At 48.9% G+C, this 23102-nt stretch overlaps 1 protein-coding gene across 4 annotated transcripts in view; it reads left to right on the top strand.

Annotated features, from left to right (window-relative positions):
* LRFN2 (leucine rich repeat and fibronectin type III domain containing 2) overlaps positions 1-23102 on the top strand; it is a 176786-nt gene that overhangs the window by 123549 nt on the left and 30135 nt on the right. For 2 of the 4 annotated variants that reach the window (XM_041724554.1, XM_041724636.1), the window contains exon 2: positions 11954-13378. In XM_041724554.1, coding sequence (XP_041580488.1) covers positions 11979-13378 — 1400 coding nt within the window. In that variant the 5' untranslated portion in view covers positions 11954-11978. Of the gene's footprint in view, positions 1-4882; positions 4981-11953; positions 13379-13477; positions 13576-23102 lie in introns of those variants that run through there. The other 2 variants (XM_041724729.1, XM_041724460.1) reach the window with 2 other exon arrangements.

The raw sequence follows: 23102 nt of genomic DNA on the forward strand, positions 1-23102 counted from the left end.
ACACCTTGAATCTTTGTCCTTCTAGAACATTCTCATTAAGACCACCTTCCTTAGCGGCTGAGATACTACCACCTACCATTCAAGGCCACAATGAGTGCTACCCCCTTAAAGAAGCTTTCCATCTCTCTAATTAGGAGGAGTGTCCCCTGAAAAATCCCCATAAGCATTTTGCCATACTTCTCCCTACTCTCAATTTTTCTACCTGTAAAATGGGCAAATAGTATTACACTCTCAAATGGTATAGATACCTGTAGAGATAACAGGTAGAGAGATACGCTGTAGACACTGCCCCTCCTCCTTGCTGAGTTAGTTATCCAGGTATTTGTGAGCTCCTCCTGAAGAGAAGGGGAGATGCCCTGCCCAGTCCTGTCTGCCCCGTGTCCTGCATGCCCATGGGCAGTGGGTCTCAATGGAGGCGTGACTGAGTCCCTGCTGCTAAGTCCAGCAGGTCTGTGGGTGTGGGGGGTGGGGAGGGTGGGGTGCAGGGTCATAGGAGGGAGAAACTGGCTGCAGTGTTCCAGAGATCTCTACTCCAGACAGTGTCCAGGGTGGAGGACAAGGTGATAAAAGGAGAGGACAGAGAAGACAGGCAGAGGCAGAGGGAAATGGGGACAGGAGGGAAAAGAAGATAAAGGGAGGGGACAGATGAGTTTGTTAACTTAAAAAAAAAGAGAGAGAGAGAGAGAGAGGAAAAAAAAACAAAAAACCCTGTGAGGTTTGCAGACTAGAAGACCGAGACGATCCTCTCATCCATTCCACACACTCAAGGGGGCTGGGGTGGGAGTGCCTAGGGTGCTCAGGTGGCCTGAGTCTTCCTTACCCACATCCCCCAAATCTCATTTAATGGACTGGAAATGGACCAGATTAGATGAGCCCCACCCCCTCCCCACCACACACGCCCACAGAGAACCAAACTGCCCAGATGTAGAAACTGAGGCACAAAGAGGGCAAGTGACTTGCTGAGGTCCGGGGCAGGGCCAGGATGGGGACCCAGAGCGCAGAATGCCGGCTGGAGCACCAGCGCGCTCTTCCTGCTCCGCTGGTCCGTCGCTGGCGCGAGTTAGGACGCTCACATCCCAACGTGAAGAAAGACAATATTAGGAATGCAGAGAGCAAATCCCAGGGTAATGGAGCCTGGTGTTTGCAATAAAAATTTAAATGTGCCGTCCTGGTGGTGACAGTGACTTTTATCTGATCAGCCTGTCAGCGCTTAAGAAGGCCGGCTCTGTAAATGGCAAAACCAAATTGAATTCGTATTTACTGCCCTTGAGTCTGTGGGGTTTATTGCCTCCAATGGATTCCTCTCTTCTCTTTCTCTTCTTCCCGCCTTTCCACCCTCCTCCCTCTTCCTCCTTGTTTTTCTTGCGCTTCCAAGTGGCCTGATTATCTGCCAACTTGTTGGGAACGTTGACAACAGTGAAGGGCGCTCTTTCTGTGAGCAGATTATTTTCCCTTTGCGCCTCCACGTGACCTCTCCACAGCCCTGCTGCGTGGCCCTGGAGGCTGACCTTGCCCTCTGGCTTCCTGGGTCTGGTTGCAGGCAGGTGCCAGCAGCAGGAGAGAGACAGGCGCTAACTTCCTTGGGGCGGCTCCCTCCCAGACTGCAGTTTGTCAGCAGATGGGTCCTCCACTCAGGGCCACCACCTCCTGTGGGCAACTCTTTTCCTGTGGCTATAACAGGCCTGGGGCTCCTGAAACCTCTTCTTTGCCCCTTCACTCTTTGGGACAAAAGGGTAAAAGCCTCCCTTCTGTAGCTGGAGCCTGGGGACTACAGCTCCCCCAACCCTGCCCGCACACCTTAATCTGGTGCACACTCTAACTCTGTGCACATCCCTAACCCTGCCCACACCCCTAACTGTGTACCCACCCCTAACCCTGCCCACACCCCTAACCCTGTGCACACCTCTAACCCTGCGTACATCCCTAACCCTGCCCACACCCCTAACCCTGCCCACATACCCTACCTCTGTGCACATCCCTAACCCTTCCTACACCTCCAACCCTGCCCATACTCCTAACCCTGCCCACACACCCCTAACCCTGCCCACACACCCCTAACCCTGTGCACACCTCTAATCCTGTGCACATCCCTAGCCCTGCCTACACCCCCAATCCTGCCATACCCCCAACCCTGCCCATACCCCTAACCCTATGCATACCCCAACCCTGCCCACACCCTTAACCCTGCCCACATACCCTAACCCTGTGCACATCCCTAACCCTGCCTACACCCCCAACCCTGCCCATACCCTAACCCTGCCCACATACCCTAACCCTGTGCACACCCTAACCCTGCCTACACCCCCAACCCTGCCCATACTCCCATACGTTGTCCCATCACTAAACTGCCTTCTGGTAGCCATTCCACTTTTTTGTCTTTTTCCTCCCAGGACCCTGAGTAATAACATGTCTCTGCCTCTCCACCCCTAGAGCTGGGAGGACACAGGAGAGCAACATAAGGAAGGAATAGGCAGGAGGACCATGTTCCCTTTGCTTATTACAAAGTGGGAGGAAACCCTTTTTTTCTCTTATGGCTTTTCTCTTATGCCTTCTGTCTGCTAGTGAATTTGTGGGGGTTATAAAACAGCAATGGTAGCCCCAACTGGTAAGCCCTCTTGCTTTTGTGGGTCACCTCATAAGTCTAGGTTGGCCATTAGCTGAGGATTCAGTTCCCAGGCCAGAAAAAGACCAGACAGACCTTGAGGGTGTAACATGGGGTTCTTTATACCCACGTTCCTCCTTGCAGCAAGCAGCGCCGGCCCCGCCACCACCAACAGGCTACATGAAACAGGCAAAAAAAAAAAAAAAACCAAAAAACTCCCATCAAGAAGCCAATTTGATTGTCTAAATTCTTTCTGTTTTAATAATCAGAGATGTTATTAGGAGCCCAAGATTAAATATGCCATGCTTGATGTCCTAGCAAACACATAATAACAGGGCAGGGTAATAACCACAGGCCTTTGTAATGAGACCTTCTCCTTCTCAGAGTAGCCTGTGAACTTTAATGGTATCCTGCCCTGGGCTGCCCAGCTGAAGCCCCTCTGCCTACCCACGGGGCAGGGCTGCTTTCCGGGAGGCCTGGCCCTCACCAGGACCCCTAGGAGTGGGATGAAGAGACCAGCTGTGAGAGCAGCAGGCCACTGGTAATGCTAGCTTCAACTTCCAAAGGCAGAACTGTAGGCAGATGCATGGGATATAGAGATTACACACAGCCCAGCCCTCATGGAGCCCCAGTGTGCGGGGAGACACAGCCCTGTCCCCAGGGAGCCCCAGTCTGAGGGGGAGACACAGCCCTGCCCCCAGGGAGCCCCAGGGAGACATAGTCCTGTCCTCAGAGAGCCGGAATCTAAGGAGGGAGATTTAACTCCTATCTCCAATGACCTTCAAGTCTGATATTCTAGTCAGATATGGACCTTAAATTATGTTCTCCAGCTGGAGTGAACTTTAATGCTATCCAGTCATTGCCCACCTTGTAGCCTGAATGGCTTGAAGAAGAAAAGCCAATTTTAATTTTAGCCTGAGCCAAACATAATGAGGAGAGTAAATCATAGTGTGAACCTTCCCTAGCCAAATGGAAATGAGTTTTGGATTATCTGCCGTTTTGAATTATCCACCCCACTGCTCCTTTCATTAGCCTAGTCCCAGAGAGGACCACACACTGAGGTTGCCCCCCTGAGTGTGGGGCCCAGGGAAAGGTCAAGGTGCTTGGGGGTGGGTGCTGGTGAGTCAGTGAACCCAGAGGTGCTCTGTGATTTAAAACAGGGAAAGATTAAGGGTTAAGATGGCAAGGACTGGGTCCTTGGTGGACATGCATCTGTAGGGTGGGCGGATTTGGGGCCAGGGAGAAAGGACTAGGGAGGCCCTGGTGCCTGGAAATGCATCCTGTGTATCCATACCCTCCACTTTCTCCCTCTGAGGTACAAAAGGAGTAGTCCACCCAGCTTCCCAGAGTACGATCCTTGCTTGAGGCTTCAGGTGGTAGATTCCAAAAAGTGCTCGAAAAAGGGGCAGGGGGTATTTTAGAGAAGGAATCTTGAAAGTCATGACTGAATCAAAGCAACAGTCTCCCTGTGTGAAACCAGAGCTCCCACACACTCACCTGAGGGCTGGAATAGAGGCTGACAGACAGGGACAGGGAGGAAGGTCGAGGCCTACACTGATGCTGAGAGCCGCCAGCCCTGTGGGCTGTCTGTGTCCCCTAAGCAGGGACAGATCACAGGCAACCATGGAGATTAATGCATCTGTAGTTGACAACACGGCAGCAAAACAGCATTTGTTTCCATCAAAGCTGAACAAACAAGCTGGCTCCCTCTCTCCTCCTCACACACCAAGGGCTCACGGGCAGTCTCATTCACATCCAGGTCCTCATTCGTAAAACTGGGCCCTCCTTCACCCACACAGCCCTCCATTCAGGCAAACACACCCTGTTCACTCACTCTACTCACTTACCTCCATTCATGCAACACTCCCTCACTCACACATGAAGCGCCTCCAGGCGTGTGATCAGTGAGACGTGCCCGCTCCCTCACACACACACACACACACACACACACACACACACACCTCTCCATTCACTTTCCAACCCTGACACTGACGCTCCACTGTGTCTGCACATGGGCCTCCCTTGGTCACACTCACTCACACGCTGACTCACAGCTATCTTCCGACAAAAGGCGCAGTGCTCCATGGCCCTGGTCGTGAATACACTGGGTGGAAAACAATTGCCATTCAACTCTTACTACCAATCCTTTGTGTGGGAACTCAGGTCTCCTTCCTTCCCAGAGTTGCTAGTTTTTTTGTTTTTTTGTTTTTGTTGTTGATAAGAACGTGTGTGATTTTCGTATCATTTTTTATTTCCATGTATGCGATATTTCCACAGTGACCCAAACTCAGTTGGTACCTTACGTAGTGAGAGTTATAATTAAGAAGTTTGCCTTGAGCTGGATTTCCCAGAAGTGGACCTGAGACAAGGATTTGAATGTAAGTGGTTTATCTGGCTGGTGATTGCAGAATATGTGGGAAGAGGTGTGGAGGGTGGGGAGGGGAAGACAGCTAACACAGTTTGTGAGGAGCAGGTGACTACAAAGGACAACTGGGCTCACTGTCACCGGGGACCTCTAGAAGACTAAAGAACAAAGAACATGTCTCAGTCATCACTCCAGTGGAGGAGGAGGGAGCTGAGGTAGTTATCCTCCACCCCTCTCATGGGGAAACATTGGTTAGAGCCTGCTGTCTGGTGCATTCTCCAGCGTGCCTGGCCTGCCCCAGACAAGGCAAGCATGCTCCTACAAGAAGTCAGAGTGTGCAGGGTGGCAAAGGTGCCAACGTGTCCATCTGATCATGCCAGAGCACTCATTTTCAGCTAGTCATTCATTCATTCTCTTATCAAACATGTCCCCCGATGCCTACTCTGTGCCAGGTACTGAGCTTGCTACTGGGGATTCAGAGCTGAACAAAATACAGTCCCTGCCAAGAAGGGGTTCCCAGGTGAATGGGGTAGGAGACAGGGAAACACATAATTCCATTGCAACACAATAAAAGCTATCATGGATGCATTAACACGGAGGCATAATGCTGTCATTGAGAACAGAGAGGAAGCAGCTCTGAGCTTAATAACTTACTTATGATAACAACTGCTTATCTTGCACAATAGAAGTTTAAACAGAGCGTAAATGGCCTCATTCTGCCCTTTTGATGTCTTCAACGTTATTTCCCCTTTTTGTTCCTGTTGCCCATGCTGTCTCGGGCTACTTTTTAAAATTAGTTTATGCAGAAGTTTGGGGATTTTGGATGTGGTCTCTGCCTCCCTAGTTTTGTTTAGGGACAGCACAGGGAATGTTTTTGCCCATCCTGTGTGAGTATCTTACTATGCCAAGAAACTGGGACCTTTCAGAAGGGAAGGGGCTCCCTTGGGGATTTGGCTTTTTTTCTCTCTCTCTCTCTCTCTTTCTTTCTTTCTAGCCTCTGTCTCTCTGTCCCTCTCCTACCCCTTCAACCTAGAAGCTGTGACTCCAACATCAACATAGGAGAAAAAAAAAAAAAATAGGAGCTGAGCTGCCTGAGGTCCAAGGTTGTGCCTCTCCCACCAGACTGAGAACTCTAAGGTCTTGGGCTATCTCTCTTTCCAGCACATACTCCTTCAGCTTGCTTCTTTCCGTCTTTCTCAGGATTCTAGAAGGATCTCAACACAAGGCAGCATCTGAGAGGGGGTTTGGGAAATCAGCTCTCTAATGCTAACTTGTTTTTCATATCCTTAGAAGGAGCCCCAGTCTGTTATTTCCTGAGGATCTGGGAGATGGAGATGCTGGACGCGGGGCTGAGAGGGCCGGAAGCCTCTTGCTGGAGCCAAATGTGGGATTGGGGGCAGGGCCACCACCTGCCAACTTCTAGGCCAAAGAAAAGCAGCCACATCAGCTCTTGTCTGGAAGTCAAGTTTCCTTTCCCTATCCCCTTGCTCCAGAGCCGGTCCCTCCAGGGCTCGCCTTGAGTGGAATGATTTATGGGGAGCAATAAGTGCTCTGAGGGCAAGTCTGGAAAGAAGGTGCAGGCAGCTGCCTCTCCTGACAGATCTGAACCCCTCCCACTTTTATTAATTCACACTTTCCTGGCTGGGAGCACCCTGGAGGGGCCATTTCTTTTTACCTGAAGCAGAGACAGGCATCTTACTTGATTTACAGGCTCCAGGGGCGGGTGGCTCCTTGGCTGGTTGCTAAGGTATCTTTTAAATGGAAATCAGGGTGGAGAGATATCACATATATCGTGCCAGCCATCTGCTAAATGTTGCCTCTTCTGTCTGGAACAGCTCGAGGTGGTTCTGACAGAGAGGCAAGGCCCAGGGGCTGGAGGGAGTGGGGAGGAAAGTCTGTGGTCTCACCATCCAGTGAAGGAACAGGAACTTGCATTTTCTGCCGCCATGTCCATTAGTTTTCTGCTTTCTCTCCTCATCTTTCTTTCTCCCTTTTGTTTTAAATATAAAATCCCATCTGGAGACTCTGATTACAAACCATCAGCCTAGTTCTACACGCTATATTTATTGCCAGTATATTTAAGTGTGTGCATGCATGCGTGTGTGTGCATGCACGCTTGTGTGTGTTTGTGTGTGTGAGACTCACCACTGCGAAGCTTGACAGGTGGGTCTTTCTGAGCTGGTTAGGCTCCTGCTCCTGAGAACCCCATCCCTAAGCAGGAAACACAAGTGCCCAAATTTAGTCAAACAGCTGGGCCATCACAGGTTACTAAGAATCCCATGGTTGCAGCAGCCAGTTTCTCCTTGTACACCAGGCACATGGAAGCCTCTGGAGGGGAGGGGGGGCGGGGGCTCTGGGTGGGAGTTAAGGGTGGCTGCTCTACTCCAAGGATAGCCTAGAGCCAGACAATCATCAGTTATTCTTAGGGTAGCTGGGAGGGTTTGGGCCACACCAAACCTCTTTGAACCTCATTTCCTAGTGGTTGAAGTGGGGTTAGCAATACTCAAGGCTAAAAGGTATGGGAAGGTAGGTTGTTCACTGTGCAAGGTTGTCCAGTGAAGGGGACCTACAAATGCCCTGCAGGGATACCTGTTCCTAATTGCACAAGAGTACCTTATGGACCAGTGGTGGCATTCACCTGGCAGAGCTGCTGGGAAAACTGCCTGAAGAAACCCAGGAAAGGAAGAAACACTGTTTCTAACTAGAGACGCATGGATTCTTGTGGGCACTGCAGGTCCAGTTTTCTCCTCCTTTCTTGGCTCCTCCGTCTGCCTCTCCAGGCAGGTCCCCACCCCCACCCCCCAGCCCGGGCTCATAGACATTCCTAGCAGACAGGCTCTTGCTCTTCTGCAGATGGATTCCTCTGCATGAAGGCTGATGCTGACATTTGATACCAGCATCCATTTCACAGACTCGCTTCTGATCCTCCTGCACCTCTCTCAGCTTTGCCTCATCATTTGCCACAAATGATCCCGTAGCCCCTCCTGCCTGCCTTCATCCACTCCTTTGTTCCTGAGACCAGAACTCTACTCCTATCTCCACCTCTCCTTGCTCCCCTCTGTTACCTCCCCCATGCAGACATGCTTAGAGGGACCTAGTTGCTCCTTCCTGCTCAGGAGAGGGAGCCCCCCACTCTGGTTGTGCCTATCCACATGCTCCCCTCGCCTCCCTCCTAACCTGGGGTTTAAGCTGCTTTGTGTTTGGCTGTGAGAGTAATATATTAAGTGACAGTTCTCAGAATACAATTTTAATTAAGATTCAATAGTCACTTCTCTGTCAGTAATCTTCCATGCTGATTACTTAAAATATATTTACCCAGCTCTATTATGTCACGGCTTTGAATTCATTAGACGTTTGTTAATCCTTAACAAACTTTTAAAAAATAATTTGCAAGGACAAAACTGTTTGAAACGATGGGCCCTATGCAGGGTATACACCCCAGAATATTCAGGTCCTTCCTGCTTGCAGAAGAGGGCAGGCGGCAGGATTGAGGATGGCTAGCCCCAGAGGATGCTGTAGGATGGCACAGTCTGTCCATATGGCACCGTGCAGCCCAGACAGCCAACCTTCCAGGGCATAGGGCAGGATCATAGAGGGTGGAGGAAGGGACGAACTGAAGAGATCTAGCATGGGCCATCAGCAAGCTTGGCCCTGGACTCATAGGAACCTGACTACCTTACCATTTCCTGTGTGCACCATGATGTGAAAATGCTGGAAGTGCTGCTTAGCCTTAAGTCACTTCAGTGTTAACTGACAAGAGCTTATAAGGAGAATGCCTTTCTCTTAGGGCCATAGGCTTTCAGCACACTACCTCCCTCTCTACCCATGCACACATGCACGCATACAGCTGCCTCCAGCTTAACTAGAGAGGGACATCACTGAGTGTGACTGGCTGTCCCTAAATCCCCAGTGGGTAGAGGGGATACCATTCATCTCTACTTGAGCAGACATGGTAGCCAGAGAAATAGGGACTCCCTGACTCTACCACCATGGTGAGTTTACAGTCTAGGAAGGCAGATAGATAAGTAAGTAAGAAATTATGATTAAAAGTGCAGTGAGCCATCTGTAGGACAAGGATAGAATAAGGGGCACCTAGCAGCAAGGCCAAATTTGGTCGAAGTTGTAGAGGGGCTTCCTAGAGTAGGTGATGTTTAAGCCAAGACCTGGAGGTAGAATAGGAACTTGGCCAGGTGGGAGTGGAGGTAGAGAGAGAGAGGCCAGGAAGAGCCCAGAGCATGTTGGCAATCCTAGAAGAAGATCAAGCATTGCATTTATAAGCGAGAGACATTGAGCTTAGCTGGGACATGAAGAGCAATGGGGCCAAGAATGATAAGAGAAAAACTAGGATAGTGGCCAGGAGCAGTCCTTGCAAAAATGTATCCTTGTGCTAAAAAAATAAGAAGAGGGTCAGTGCAGATGGAGAAGATTCCTGTTTATCAGGCTCCAGCTAAGTACAGACCTAAAAGACCCAAGCACATTTGAGCACAGAGAAAGTGGCAGGTGGAAAGTTTCCATATGTAGACATGTCTGGGTTGGATATCCCTGGTGGGACCTGGGTGAGGGTGGGCCGTGGTAACCCTCAGGTCTGTGAGAGCAAGGACTAACAGGGTGGGTGGTTGCTTATGGGAGCCCAGGGCAGAACTGTATGCAATAACGCACTTGGTAAGGGCTTTTAATCAGGGTGACTATAATGGAGAAGATGAAGAGGGGAAAAAAATCCTCCACAACAGAGGTAGGCAAACTTTTTCTGTAAAGGGTGAGACAATAAATATTTCGGGCTTTCCTGGCCACATTATATCTGCTGCAACTACTCATCTTTGCTGATGTAGTGCGCGCGCACACACACACACACACACACACACACACGACATATCCGTAGATGATATGCAAATGAATAAGCATGTACATGTTCTAATAAAACTTTATTTCCAAAAACAGGTGGTGGGCTAGATTTGGCTCTTAGCTATAGTTAGCTAACACCTGCTCCAATGATGCTGCCCAGTATGGTAGCCAATAGCCACATATGACCAGTGAGCACTTGAAATGTGCTCTAAGTATTAAATACACACTCAATTTTGAAGACTTAGTACAAATAAAAGAATGTTAAATATCTCATTGATAGTTATATATATTGATAAAGTGCAAAATAATATTTTGGATGTGGTGGTTTAAATAAAATATATTATCAAAATTTATCTCACTTCTTTCTCTTTTTATATAGCCATGAGAAAATTTTAAGTTACATTAATGGCTAGTAATTATCTTTCTATTGGACAGGGCTGATCAGAAACAACACTCTCTCCAGATGAAATACGGATTAAGTCTCTGACCCTCCCTGAAGGGTCTTGGTGGGAGATTTATCCAGAAAGAGAAACAATAACAGAATTCATACCTTCACAATAAAGTAATATCTGATTGGAATAGTCTTTTAAGTTTATCATATATCCTTTTAAATCATCTGGTTATTTTTTTCTGCACCTGTGCTTCTCAAACTGGGAGCTCTAGAGCCCTACTTCCTCGAAATATTAATGGTTGTTGCTTCCAAACAGGAATATCTTTAGCTTAAAAAAGGGGAGGCAATGCAGAATTAAACATTAATCCATTTTCTTCACTGCGGCAGAATTCCTCAACCCTTCTGCACTTGCTAATGCATACAGAGCTTTTGCAAGAGCAAGAAAAAGCAGGCAGCGCATCCCCGACTCAGTGGCCTTAGAAGGCCTTTCTTGCAGCACGCCGCTTTGGGTGATGCTACGCAACCGGTGTGCAGAATTTTCAAAGGTCCAACTCCATTGATGTTTTTAGCAGCACATAAATAGAACTACAGTTAGTACAACATGGAATAGTGAGAAAACTAAGATTTGGAGGCACAAAGACCTGAGCCAAAGTCCATTTCTTCTTTCCCTAGATATTCATTCATGCAAAAGCACCAGCTATGCACCAGGCAGTGCCTTAAGCCCTGAGTATAGGGTGGTGGATACAAACAAGTCCTTATGTAAATTTTGGGTCTTTGTTGCTAGTACAGAAGACAAGTAATAAACCAGATAAGAAGGTAAAATAAATATACAGTAAGTTTAGATCATGATTAACTCCAAGGAGAAAACCCAAAGCAGGGAAGTGGGATATGCACAGTTGGAGTGGGGCCTTGGGGTGAAGGTGACTGTTGAGTGAGCATCTGAAGGAGGCAGTTCAGGAGTGGACAAATCCTCATCTGTATGTACGGATAAGCCCTTCCTTGAAGGGTATTCCTGAAGCCCAAATGAGATGATGTACGTGAGGGTCTGGGCAGAGGGCCTAGCACATACTAGGGTGCTCAGAAGAAGTTCATGCCTTTTGCCTCCTGTCTCACCCCATTCTTTACTTCCCTGAACTTCCAAAGGTTCATCCACTATGTAGATTCTCCATGGGGTAACTTAACTTCAACTAGTTCCCCAATAACTCTGGCATCTCCAGGGGCCAGCTCTTTCCTTGTCATGCCCTTGTTCCTAAGGAATGCTGGTCCAATTTGATTTCATGCCAACATGAAACCAATTAAGATAAAACTGCTTCAAAATATATCCATAGCACACTTTTCAAATCTGATGAGTATCACATGAACCACTGATATGGAATCATCCATCCATTCATCCAACACACTTATGGAGCACCTACTGTGTTCCAGGCACTATGCTAGATGCGTTGGATGTAACAAAACAGACGAAAGTACCTTCCGTTGTTGCAGCTGGCATTCTAGTGGGGGAGATAGGAAATATTCCATAAACATAATTAATGAGCAAATCAAGTAGTCTATTAGAAGGTGATAAGAGGTAAGGCAGAAAAAAAAAGTAGAACTATGATAGAGGGGTTGATTGGCAGAAGAGATTAGATCTCACATAAGCATAGGCCATTCTCTGCTGCTCCGTAAGGCAGGGGTTAGGGTGATGGATGACGCCCCAGTGGGGCATTATGAAGCTGCCTCTTGATCCTGACCTTGTGTCCCTCCCTTCCAGGCGCCGTGGCCTGAGTGACCAGACCATGGAGACCCTGCTTGGTGGCCTGCTGGCGTTTGGCATGGCGTTTGCCGTGGTCGACGCCTGCCCCAAGTACTGCGTCTGCCAGAACCTGTCTGAGTCACTGGGGACACTCTGCCCTTCTAAAGGGCTGCTCTTCGTGCCCCCTGACATCGACCGGCGGACAGTGGAGCTGCGTCTAGGGGGCAACTTCATCATCCACATCGGCCGCCAGGACTTCGCCAACATGACGGGGCTGGTGGACCTAACCCTGTCAAGAAACACCATCAGCCACATCCAGCCCTTCTCCTTCCTGGACCTCGAGAGCCTCCGCTCCCTGCACCTCGACAGCAACCGGCTGCCCAGCCTTGGGGAGGACACCCTGAGGGGCCTGGTCAACCTGCAGCACCTCATCGTGAACAACAACCAGCTGGGCGGCATTGCGGACGAGGCCTTCGAGGACTTCCTGCTGACTCTGGAGGACCTGGACCTGTCTTACAACAACCTGCATGGCCTGCCCTGGGGCTCTGTGCGGCGCATGGTCAACCTCCACCAGCTGAGCCTGGACCACAACCTGCTCGACCACATCGCCGAGGGCACCTTTGCCGACCTGCAGAAACTGGCACGCCTGGACCTCACCTCCAACCGGCTCCAGAAGCTGCCCCCAGACCCCATCTTCGCCCGCTCCCAGGCCTCCGTCCTGACTGCCACGCCCTTTGCTCCAGCCTTGTCCTTTAGCTTTGGGGGGAACCCGCTGCACTGCAACTGTGAGCTGCTCTGGCTGCGGAGGCTCGAGCGGGACGATGACCTGGAGACCTGTGGCTCCCCAGGGGGCCTCAAGGGCCGCTACTTCTGGCACGTCCGCGAGGAGGAGTTCGTGTGCGAGCCGCCTCTCATCACCCAGCACACACACAAGCTGCTGGTTCTGGAGGGCCAGGCGGCCACGCTCAAGTGCAAGGCCATCGGGGACCCCAGCCCCCTCATCCACTGGGTGGCCCCCGATGACCGCCTGGTGGGGAACTCCTCAAGGACAGCCGTGTATGACAACGGCACCCTGGACATCCTCATCACCACATCTCAGGACAGCGGTGCCTTCACCTGCATCGCAGCCAACGCCGCCGGGGAGGCCACGGCCATGGTGGAAGTCTCCATCATCCAGCTGCCACACCTCAGCAACAGCACCAGCCGCACCGCCCCCCCCAAGTCCCGCCTCTCGGATATCACGGGCTCCAGCAAGACCAGCCGGGGAGGCGGGGGCAGTGGAGGCGGGGAGCCTCCCAAAAGCCCCCCGGAGCGGGCTGTGCTTGTGTCCGATGTGACTACCACCTCCGCCCTGGTCAAGTGGTCGGTCAGCAAGTCAGCGCCGCGTGTGAAGATGTACCAGCTGCAGTACAACTGCTCCGACGATGAGGTACTGATTTACAGGTGAGCCAGGGTCTGCCACCAAGGGGAGGTGGCTGGCAGGGAAGGAGGAGGGGAAGGGGAGGGTTTTGAACTGTTCCCTCCCACACCCCTTCTCCCCAGAGGTGCCTGGGAGATTCATGCAGTGAACCGTGCCCTCTGTGCAGGTAAGAGAACATAGAAAGCATATCAACTAAAGTTTAGGAAGAAAGGAACTCCCGTGGACAGCCCCAAGAGTTGAATATGTAGCAGGACCAGGCCTCCCAGGGCAAGGCTCTGGCAGGTGGTCATGTGGCTACAAGCCTCTGAACTTTCTGTTTTGAGCCCCAGGTGGAGAACAATGAGCAGACCTCTCAGCGAAAGGATCTGACTCCTCCAAGGAGGGATGAATCTGGCCTTCACCTGGACTTACATGCAGTCATGCTTAAGGCTTTAAGGTCCGGAAGAGTAGAATTCAGATCAGGGTCCTGCCACTTGGTACTCATTTAATTCTCCTGGCCTGCCCATCTGTCCCCATTTGTAAAATAGGAGAGTCTGTACCTGACTTAGGCGGGATGCTTGATTGCAAGGTAATTGAATGCAATCCAAACTGGCTGAAGAAAAAAAAAGGGGGGGGGGAAGCAAGAGATAGTGTGTTGGCTCGTGTAATGCAAAAGTGAGTCCCCCCACCAACATCCTGTATTCCCCTTTCTTCTGGTTGGTCTCATCTCCACCAAGTCTCTTCCCTCAAAGCAGCCCTAGAGTCCCTTTGACCCTTTCTCAGTTGATCCTACAGAAGCCCTGGATGAACTCTGATTGGCAAGAGCAGGGAGTTGCCTGGGTATTAGAGGTGGGGTCATTCTGCACCCCATGCAGAAAATCTCTGGGCACCAATCTCCTTTATCTGGAAACAGAGACCATGATGTTGACCTTGTAAATTTATAAGATGAGGGTCTAGGGGTCATTTCCCGGGCTTGGTAGAGAGGGAAGTTAAAACTAAAAAGCTATATAGAATTGCCTCTGTCATTCAGAGGGAGGAGCTCACGGGGTGATAGATCCAGGCCAGAGTGTCCAGGATCCAACCACAAATGAGTTCCCATCTTAAGACAGCCTTGGTTTGCAGTAAACGTGAAGCACATGGCCAAGAATCTTACTGCTCAAGGAATGCCTGGATTCTTCTAAAATTCAGAGGTTTTAATGTTTTTATATTATTTTTTCAGGGAGAGAGAGAGAGAGTGAGCCTGAGAGTGAGTCGGGGATGGGGGAGGCAAGAGGGAGAGGAAGAGAGAATTTTAAGCAGACTCCACACCCAACATGGAGCCCGATGTGATGCTTGATCTCATGATCCTGAGATCGTGACCTGAGCTAAAATCCGGAGTCGGACACTTAACTGACTGAGCCACCCAGGAGCCCCTCTTTTATACATTTAAAATTATTATTCTGAGAAGGGATCCCCTTGGCTTCATAGACACACAAAGGGTCCATGGTGCAGGAGCAGTCAAGAGCATTTAGAGTTCTTCGAGCTCCACTCTCCATTGAGAAGTCTCTGGATGGGAATGTGTGAAGGAGAAGTGCTTGTAAGGAGGGCGTTCATTCACCAAATCGAGTCCCTGAGACTGAGGGGTGCACCATGGAACCTAGTGGAAATCGAGGCACTTCCTTGACCTGGCACATACTTGGCTTATCTGGAGAGTAGCTTTGCTTCTCAGACTGTGCAAAAAACAAAACAAAACAAAACAAAAGAAAACAAAACAAAACAAAAAAAAAAACGGCACTAGAACCTAACTTAAATGTATGCATATATACATATATAAAGAGATCTATAGGTATATCATTAAGCCTAAATATACATGAATGTATTTTTCTAATTATAAAACTAATAGTCTTTATAGAAAATTTGGAAAGCAAAGAAAATGACAAAGAGAGGGGCACCTGGGTGGCTCAGTTGGTTAAGCATCCAACTCTTGGTATCAGCTCAAGTGGTGATCTCAAGGTTGTGAGATCGAGCTCTGTGTCTAGGTCTGCGCTCAGAGCAGAGTCTGCTTGGGACCCTCTCTTCCCTCTGTGCCTCCCCTCAGATAAATAAATATATATATATGTATATTTTAAAAGAAAATGACAAAGTGACATAAGAATTACCTGTAATCCCACAACCCAAAGTTAATCAGAGGCATTTGGACTCTCAGTTTTATTTCAATTCAGAAAAGGTACACCTGGGTGGTTCAGTTGGTCAAGTGGTTGCCTTCAGCTCAGGTCCTGATGCCAGGGTCCTGGGATCGAGCCCCACATTGGGCTCTCTGCTCAGCAGGGAGTCTGCTTCTTCCTCTGCCCTTCCCTCTGCTCGTGTTCTCTCTCTCAAATAAAGAAAATCTTTAAAAAACAACAACAAAACAATATTAATGATCAGTCTAGTTTGTACTTCCTAATTCTTTACACTCAACGTTATACTTGCTTAGTTCCCATGGTGCCCAAATATTTCCCACTTGTCTGTACCACAATTTCTGTAACCAGTCTTCTATTGTTGAACATTTTCAACATTAAAAGTAGTGGCTCAATGGATTGTTGTACCTAGATATATTTATGCAAGTTCAGTGATTTCCTTAGCTTATTTTTCTAGGGGTTGAATCACCGATTTAATGAGTAAATTATAATCTTTATACATTGCATGTAAATATTTATTGACCTCACCAGAGGAAAGTGACAGTGCCCATTTCGACCACACCTTTGCCAATGATTGAGTATGTAAATACTTTCATTTTTGCCAATTTTATAGATGAGAAATGGAACTTGTTTTAATTTGCATTTTTTCGATAACTTGTGAGGTTGACCTTTGGAAAATAAGTATATTTCTTCACTTGTGAATTTATTATATGGTCTTGACTTTGATAAAAAGTGTAAAGGCGAAATGCTCCCTGCTCTGAGGCTCATACAGGGCGGAGGCAAGGCAGAGGAGTGGGGGCAGTGGGGGCTGTTGGTGTCCAGGCAGCAGCATGCCCATACGGTGCCCCTCCCTGGGGGGCCCCAGAAGCCCAGGCAGGGGCACAGGAGGGGTTGGGGCTCTGCTCCTTAAGTCACTCAAGAAGGGAATTCAAACTGCTTGCATTCAGTGAGTGAGAACCTGGAGATAGTAGGTGCATAAAAATAAATGAAAGGAAAGCACCAGAAACCTTGGAATTAAAAAACAAAACAAAACAAAACAAAAACAAAAACCTGCTGACTTCCTCTGAGTACAGTCACAAGGACTGGAGGAGTCAGAGCTCAAGAAGCTCATAGATAGTGTGAGCACACAGCTGGTGTTTGAGGTACATGCTTCATGATCATTATTGTTAGTAAAAGTAATAGTAATGGTGAGAGGAAGACCATTATCTTGTCGGCTATGCTTGGGGGAGGAAACGAAAGAGGAGGGTTAGGTACACAACTCAGTCATCAAGACAGAGCTTCAAAATCTTGCAGAAGAAGTTCAGAGTGAGTCTGTAACCAGATGATTAGGGACAGCAGTCACTAGGCACCATCACTGCCTGCTTATTCTGTGTCTGACTTGTAGCTTTTTGGGCAGTGTCCCATTCAGGCCCCCCTCCCGCAGCATGCCGAGAGGTAGAAGGGGCCGAGAGAATTAGAACGCTCTCCCAGGCTCACACGGCCAGAAATAAGCGGGACTAATTTGACCCCAGGCCTTCTGTAGTCTGTGCCTTAGACTCAGCCCTGTGGCCACGCCGCCCAGCACCCTAACAGCGACTCTGGCTCCAGAGAAATAGGGGACCGCAATAAGGAAACAGAATTTTTAGTAAAGGAATTGTCCCCGTAAGAAAGAAAAGACACCAGTGGCTTCACAGTGTCTCCTGATGTGCGCAGACTTTAGCAGGAGTATACAAAAGAAAGGAAGAAAGGCCTGAATCCGAAAACAAGGAGGAGCACACGCTGTGCGGAGACAGAGCTAAAGGCTGCCAAATGGGGTTTTTGAATCTGTGTTGGGGGCAAAAAGGAAAAATGACAACAGCTTGCTGGTTGGGAAGGAGGGTGCAATGAGATGAGACAAGAGCCAGCCGGCCAGCCTGGCCGTTTCTGGTTTGCCCCCACAGCAACAAGCAGGCAGGGCCACAGATCTGCGCTGACAGCTTACTGGTGCCGGGCGCTATTCTCAGGGCTTTATGCCAACCAACTCATTTAGTTTTTACGATCCCCAGGAGGTGAGAACTATGATCATTCCACTTTCCATATAAGAAACTTGTCCGAGGTGTTATAAGGGGTAAGAAACAGAGACAGAAGTAGGATCCAAGCCGCCCAGGAAGGGCAAGTCCTACACCACAGAGAAGGAATCGAAGAATGTGAGTCCTGATCCCGAGGCCCCCCGGGGTCACGTCCAGGACTACAGGAACGCTAGGTGAGCTTGCTGAGCTGTGGGAGTGGTCCTGAGGCGGCCTGGACGGAAAGACAAGTGCTTCAGATGGGAAAAGGGGCGGATATTCTGCTTTTCCAAGAATAGACCGCGTAAAGCATAGGATGCTAGGCTGGGCATGGAGTCCCTGCCAAATTCTAGAAAGGATTTCACAACAGATGGCGGTAAGCCCTCGGGAAAGAATGCTGATTGCCAGGCCCCAGCATGGGTTCCCAAGGAGAAAATCCTGCCCAATTACCGATCTGTCTTCAGGAGACACTGTGGACCTGCAGCTCAGACAGGCATGCCTCCTTGTCATTCTCAAGGGCAGCACCTCTCAGTCAATATCCTCCTTGCAGAGCGATTCTCCACCAGATCCCACCCCCATGCGTCCCCACAGGGAAGTGAATTCGAATCTCTGGGGTGCTCAGTGCCTTTGGAAAATGTCCTAGGAGTTTCCATTGGCTATGACTCACTACCATAAACAGAGCTTATTGGAATTTTATAGGACATTTGACAAAATCTCACACTGTACTTGGGACAAAATGGAGAAATGCATACTGGTGAGTGCACTTGAAATTGGTCAAGTAACTAGACTGATACATTGGTGTGAGCATGCACATGCTGTGCCTCTTCAGCTTCTGCCCCCATTTCTGTGCTGCTTGATCCATTTTCTTATTGTCATGGATAACAACATGGAAGATGTGCATTCCCTCCCCTTGGGTCCAAGGACTCAATTCAACAAGCGCAAGGTGGGGAACATCTGGCTTGACTGGAATTTTGTGTGGCATAGGTTCTGAGTTTTCGTTGATCTCAAGCACATCGTGGCCACAAAGTGATGGAGCTGCTAAGCCTCCTAACGTTTTTGGTTGTGTTAACAGAAGTAAAATGCTCATCTCATGAGAGATTACGAGCCACTGAATCATTCAAGCTGATCAGAGCAGAGCTGTAGAATGTGTAATACAGGATGGCATGGTCGTAAGAGTCATTTTACCAACTGCAACGTGTCCAGAGATCAACTGACGAGAATGGGATTCTGGAAGCTCCATGAGATGGAGGAAGGTTACCTTGGAGATGAGGCAGCTTAGGAAAAAAAAGACCTACTCCCCTTAACTTATTCAAAGAACTTAGGAGTAGAAGAGAGGAAAACACATGCACGCACATGCGCACACACATATGAAAGTAGGCATCAGCCCATTATGAGAAAAAAGCCCAACAGCAACAGCTTTACATACCTCTCTCATTGCTCTCCATCTGGCCATGAAATTTGGTTTTGTATCTTTCTTCCTTTCCAGTATGTGCTTTCCATGTGTACTTATCTCTGTACCCCCAGCTCCTAGTAAGTCCTGGCCCACGACAGCTACTGGTTGACATTCGGTGAACTGAACAGAATGGAAATGAGCTTCAGAGCTGCCCAACAGCAGAATAAGTAAGAGCTGCCTCAAGTAGTGAGCCTGTGCCAGAAGGGTTCAAGCACAGTTGACTTCGTGCCAGGGACACTGACTTTAGGCAGGTATGGAAACATTTGACTTCAATGATCCCAGCCCTGATGATCTCTGATTCTGTTTAAAACCTTCATAATCCCATGATTAAGGCAATATGGTTATCGCTCTTGTTAAATCCACCTGTTTTTGCCAGTTAGGGCCACCGTGACATCTTACCTCCAGGGGTTAGGGTATGCTATTTCCTAGGGGTTTGAGCCCCAGGGCCTGAGGTCACAGACAGGGACTTTGGCAGAGGCTCAGATTGTCCAACCAGAATAGGACATGAGTCATCAATAGGTCACCCAATGGTGACAGAAGGCCTGGGAGCTGTGAGCAGTGTCTGAAAGCAACAGCTTCTAGTCCACATACCAGGAAGGGGGAGCAGCCGTGGTTAATCCCAAATCATGGATACCTCAGGATTTGAATATGACTATGAGACAGCTCTTGTTCTTTTATCAGATAATTAGCTCCCTAATTATCTAATGGTTCTCGCTGACCTCAAGGCATTTGTCTTCCCTGCATACATGCGGCTCAGCCCCAAGGCAGCCCAGCATGTTTCCCACATGATTGGGGGAGGGCCGACTCTCCCATCTCTCTGCCCCAGAGCCTGCCCTTTCAGGAACTGTCCAGCACTAATGAGGACAGTGTCAGAGCAAGGAGGGGTCACAAGGGGAAGAGGAAGGGTGGTGGGAGAGGAGTCAGCAAAAGGGGAACATTCCTCCCCACTGGAGAAGGCAGCAGCTCGTCCCAGCTCAGCCTCATCCCTGGTGTGACATGGAAAGTTAAGTGCCCTGCATGTCATTATCAGCCCAAGTGACATTCACAAACACTTGTCTCCAAGAGTCATCAAGAACATCTGTCACCAGTCGTGATGTTGGAACCGTCCCCAGGAGGGCCGGGGAACAGCGAGCATGCTTCTAAAGCACAGTGTGGAATTAGCCAGGATGCCGCGTGCCTTCCTGTTGCTTATTATCCTGTGGCCATCAACATGTAGCGCAAGCAGGGGACTGAGAAGACAGACCTCAAAGTTGGGGGAAGAGAGCAGCCATTCCAAGCCCCACCCCTGCTCTATCTGCAGGCCTCCCTTCCGTGCAGTCTTCTTCCATGAATGTCAGACATCACACCATCTCCCCATTATGGGGAGACTGGGCCACCCCACTGAGCTTTGCATTGCTGGGGAGGGGGCATCTTCTACTGTTGGTCTGCCTTCCATCTAGAGAAAGGATAAGAGGGCCAATTCAGCCAGGTTCCACCCCATCAGCATCTTATCAATCAACACTGAAGTGGAGATCTATCTCCTCCCCAGGGAAAGACAGCCATCTGCACCATGGGGTGGAGGGGAATTAACCAATGAACCTGAGACTTTGTGGATATGGGGAGAAACTGGTAGGGACAAGTGTTCCCTAGAGGGAGGCGGAGCCCAGGTACAGGACCTGCTGTCTATGCAGGGGGAGGTCTTTGACTCGGCTGCTTCCCCAGACACCCCAGCTTCCACTGAAAGGGTTGATTAAGCTCCCACAGGTGAAGGAAGAAAACGGTGTGAAGGAGGAGACGGGAGTGGATGGGTCGGGGGAGGTTCCCTAGAAGTTTGCTAGTCGGAGCCAAAATCAAAACCAGCCTGCCTCGGAGTTTATGTTTTTCTAAATTTCTTTCACACTATTAAAATTATTGAAACCAGAATGCATGGCTCAGCAGTTGAGCGTCTGCCTTTGGCTCAGGGTGTGATCCTAGAGTCCCGAGATCGAGTCCCGCGTTGGGCACCCTGCATAGAACCTGCTTCTCCCTCTGCCTGTGTCTCTGCCTCTCTCTCTCTGTCTCTCATCAATAAATAAATCTTTAAAAAAATTATTGAAACCTGACATCCACAAGGGAGAGATGGACAGGACAAATATTATGCTCATTTTATAGGTGGTGAAACTAATTGTCCAATGAATTGAGTAGATTTCCCAAGATTCCAAAAACTACAGACTGGAAATGTGGTCTCTCATGTTCAATGCTGTGGGGCACGTCTCACTAACAGCGCATGGGTTTCTGTCAAGGCTATATAAACTTGGGCCAAGGAACACCAACTATAACTTCTCTTTCTGGGAAGGATGGGGTAACTCACCGGGAGTCTGCTGGGATTGTCTCTCCCAACTTTAGTTGCTTCCCCCACATTTCTAGGGCTTAGCAGTGTTGAGAGAAAGTAGAACAGGAGGGCTAGTGTGAACCTTGAGTCCCACTCAGAAATGGCGTCCTGGGACCACCTAGCAGAAAATAAAGGCAAGATGAGAATTTCTATGCTGTACCAGGTGAGCCACTCTAAAGTAACTTAGTTACTAGAGGCAGCCCAGAGAACAATGAGTCTGGAGTTAGAAGTCCAGGGTGCCAATTGGGATGAATAGAAAACTTAATGACTTAAACTCATTAGGGTTTACACGTCTCTCATGTAAAAGAAGTCCAGTGGAAGAGAGTTTAGGTCTGGTTTTCTGGGCAGCATGGCCACTGGGGGCCCAGCGCCTTCTAGCTTTCTGCTCTGGCATCTGCAGCACAGTTTCTGTCCTTAAGGTCACCTCGTGGTGCAAAATGGCTGCTGGAGCTCTAGCAGGAAAGATGAAAAGCAGAAAGCAGGCAGGCAAAGGGAAGTTTCAGAAGCCCCAGCCAATAACTTCTGCTTACGTCTCATTGACCACACCTCTCTGCAAGGGAGGCTGGGAAATGTAGGTTTTTTTTAAAAGCTAAGCACAATGTATCCCATTAATATAGAGAAGATAAGAAGGCAGCTAGCACTTCCAGAACTTGTTTGTGCCCCACCTCCACCACATACTAGTCCTGGGACCATGAGCAAACCATTCCATGTCTCTCAGTCTCCATGTTCACATCTGTAAATGGGAACAGATATTCCTCTCTGCATATTTCCCGGGATTGTGGTGCAGAGAGAATGAGATCATGTATTTGCAAACACATCTTTCATAGTCAAGTGTGCAGTGCTGGACACATGTAAGTACTTATTGTTGTTAGAAGCCTACTTGCTTTCCCTTCTTGCCCCTCTTCTTGGCTCTCTTCTCCAGGATGCCTCTTATAGCGCCAGTCTTCAAAACCTTACTCCAAGAGAGTTGTAAACTTGGAAGATGATCTAATAGGGTTTTAGGAGATGAAGGTACAAGATGTAAACCCTTTTAGAAATTTTTGCAGTTCAATTGGGAAGACCCAAAGGAATGAATCTCTAATGGGGGAATTTCAAAACCCACAACACACCTGTGCATAGGGAAGACATTTTTCAGGGGTGCCTTCCAAGAGTGTTTCAAATCATATCATACCTTCTCATCCTTCCTTTCTTGCTCTGCACAAGAAGATGACACCACTCACATTCAGAAACCTTCAGGGCATCTGCTCAGAGGTGACTAATTTCTCTACTTGTCATTCCCTCTTCATTCTCAAAAAGCTCTGGCTGGAGACATCTCCAAAGATAGAAATAATTAGCAGGAGTAAAGGGATTAGAGTGTGTATCTGGTCTGCCTTGCTTCTGAAATGAGGCTCTTCCCCCTGTTGGTAAGGAAGAACCAGAGAATCAGCCAATTTTATATACCTAATTTTATATACCTTTGGCTAGTCTGTGGGTGGAAGTGGGGATATCATTTATTTCACACCAGGAAAACACCAGAGAAGGTTCACAAAGGTAGGGGCTCAGCTGGGAGGAATGTAAGGTGCTGGGGGTCAGTGTGGGAGGTCATCGGTCATCATAATGCCACCAAACCCTCATCTGACAACTTGCCCAGGTGGGTTCACAGCGGCCGGCTCCTTTCAGGAAGAACCAGGGGTGGGGAGAGTGTGAAATCGAGGCATCCTGACCCCAAATCCCACCTCTCCAGTCTCCCCAATTCTGGCGACAGGCTGGAATCTTTTGGGGAGTTGTATCTTCTCTCCAAGA

Source organism: Vulpes lagopus, chromosome 1 (assembly GCF_018345385.1).
Source record: "Vulpes lagopus strain Blue_001 chromosome 1, ASM1834538v1, whole genome shotgun sequence".
NCBI lineage: Eukaryota > Metazoa > Chordata > Mammalia > Carnivora > Canidae > Vulpes > Vulpes lagopus.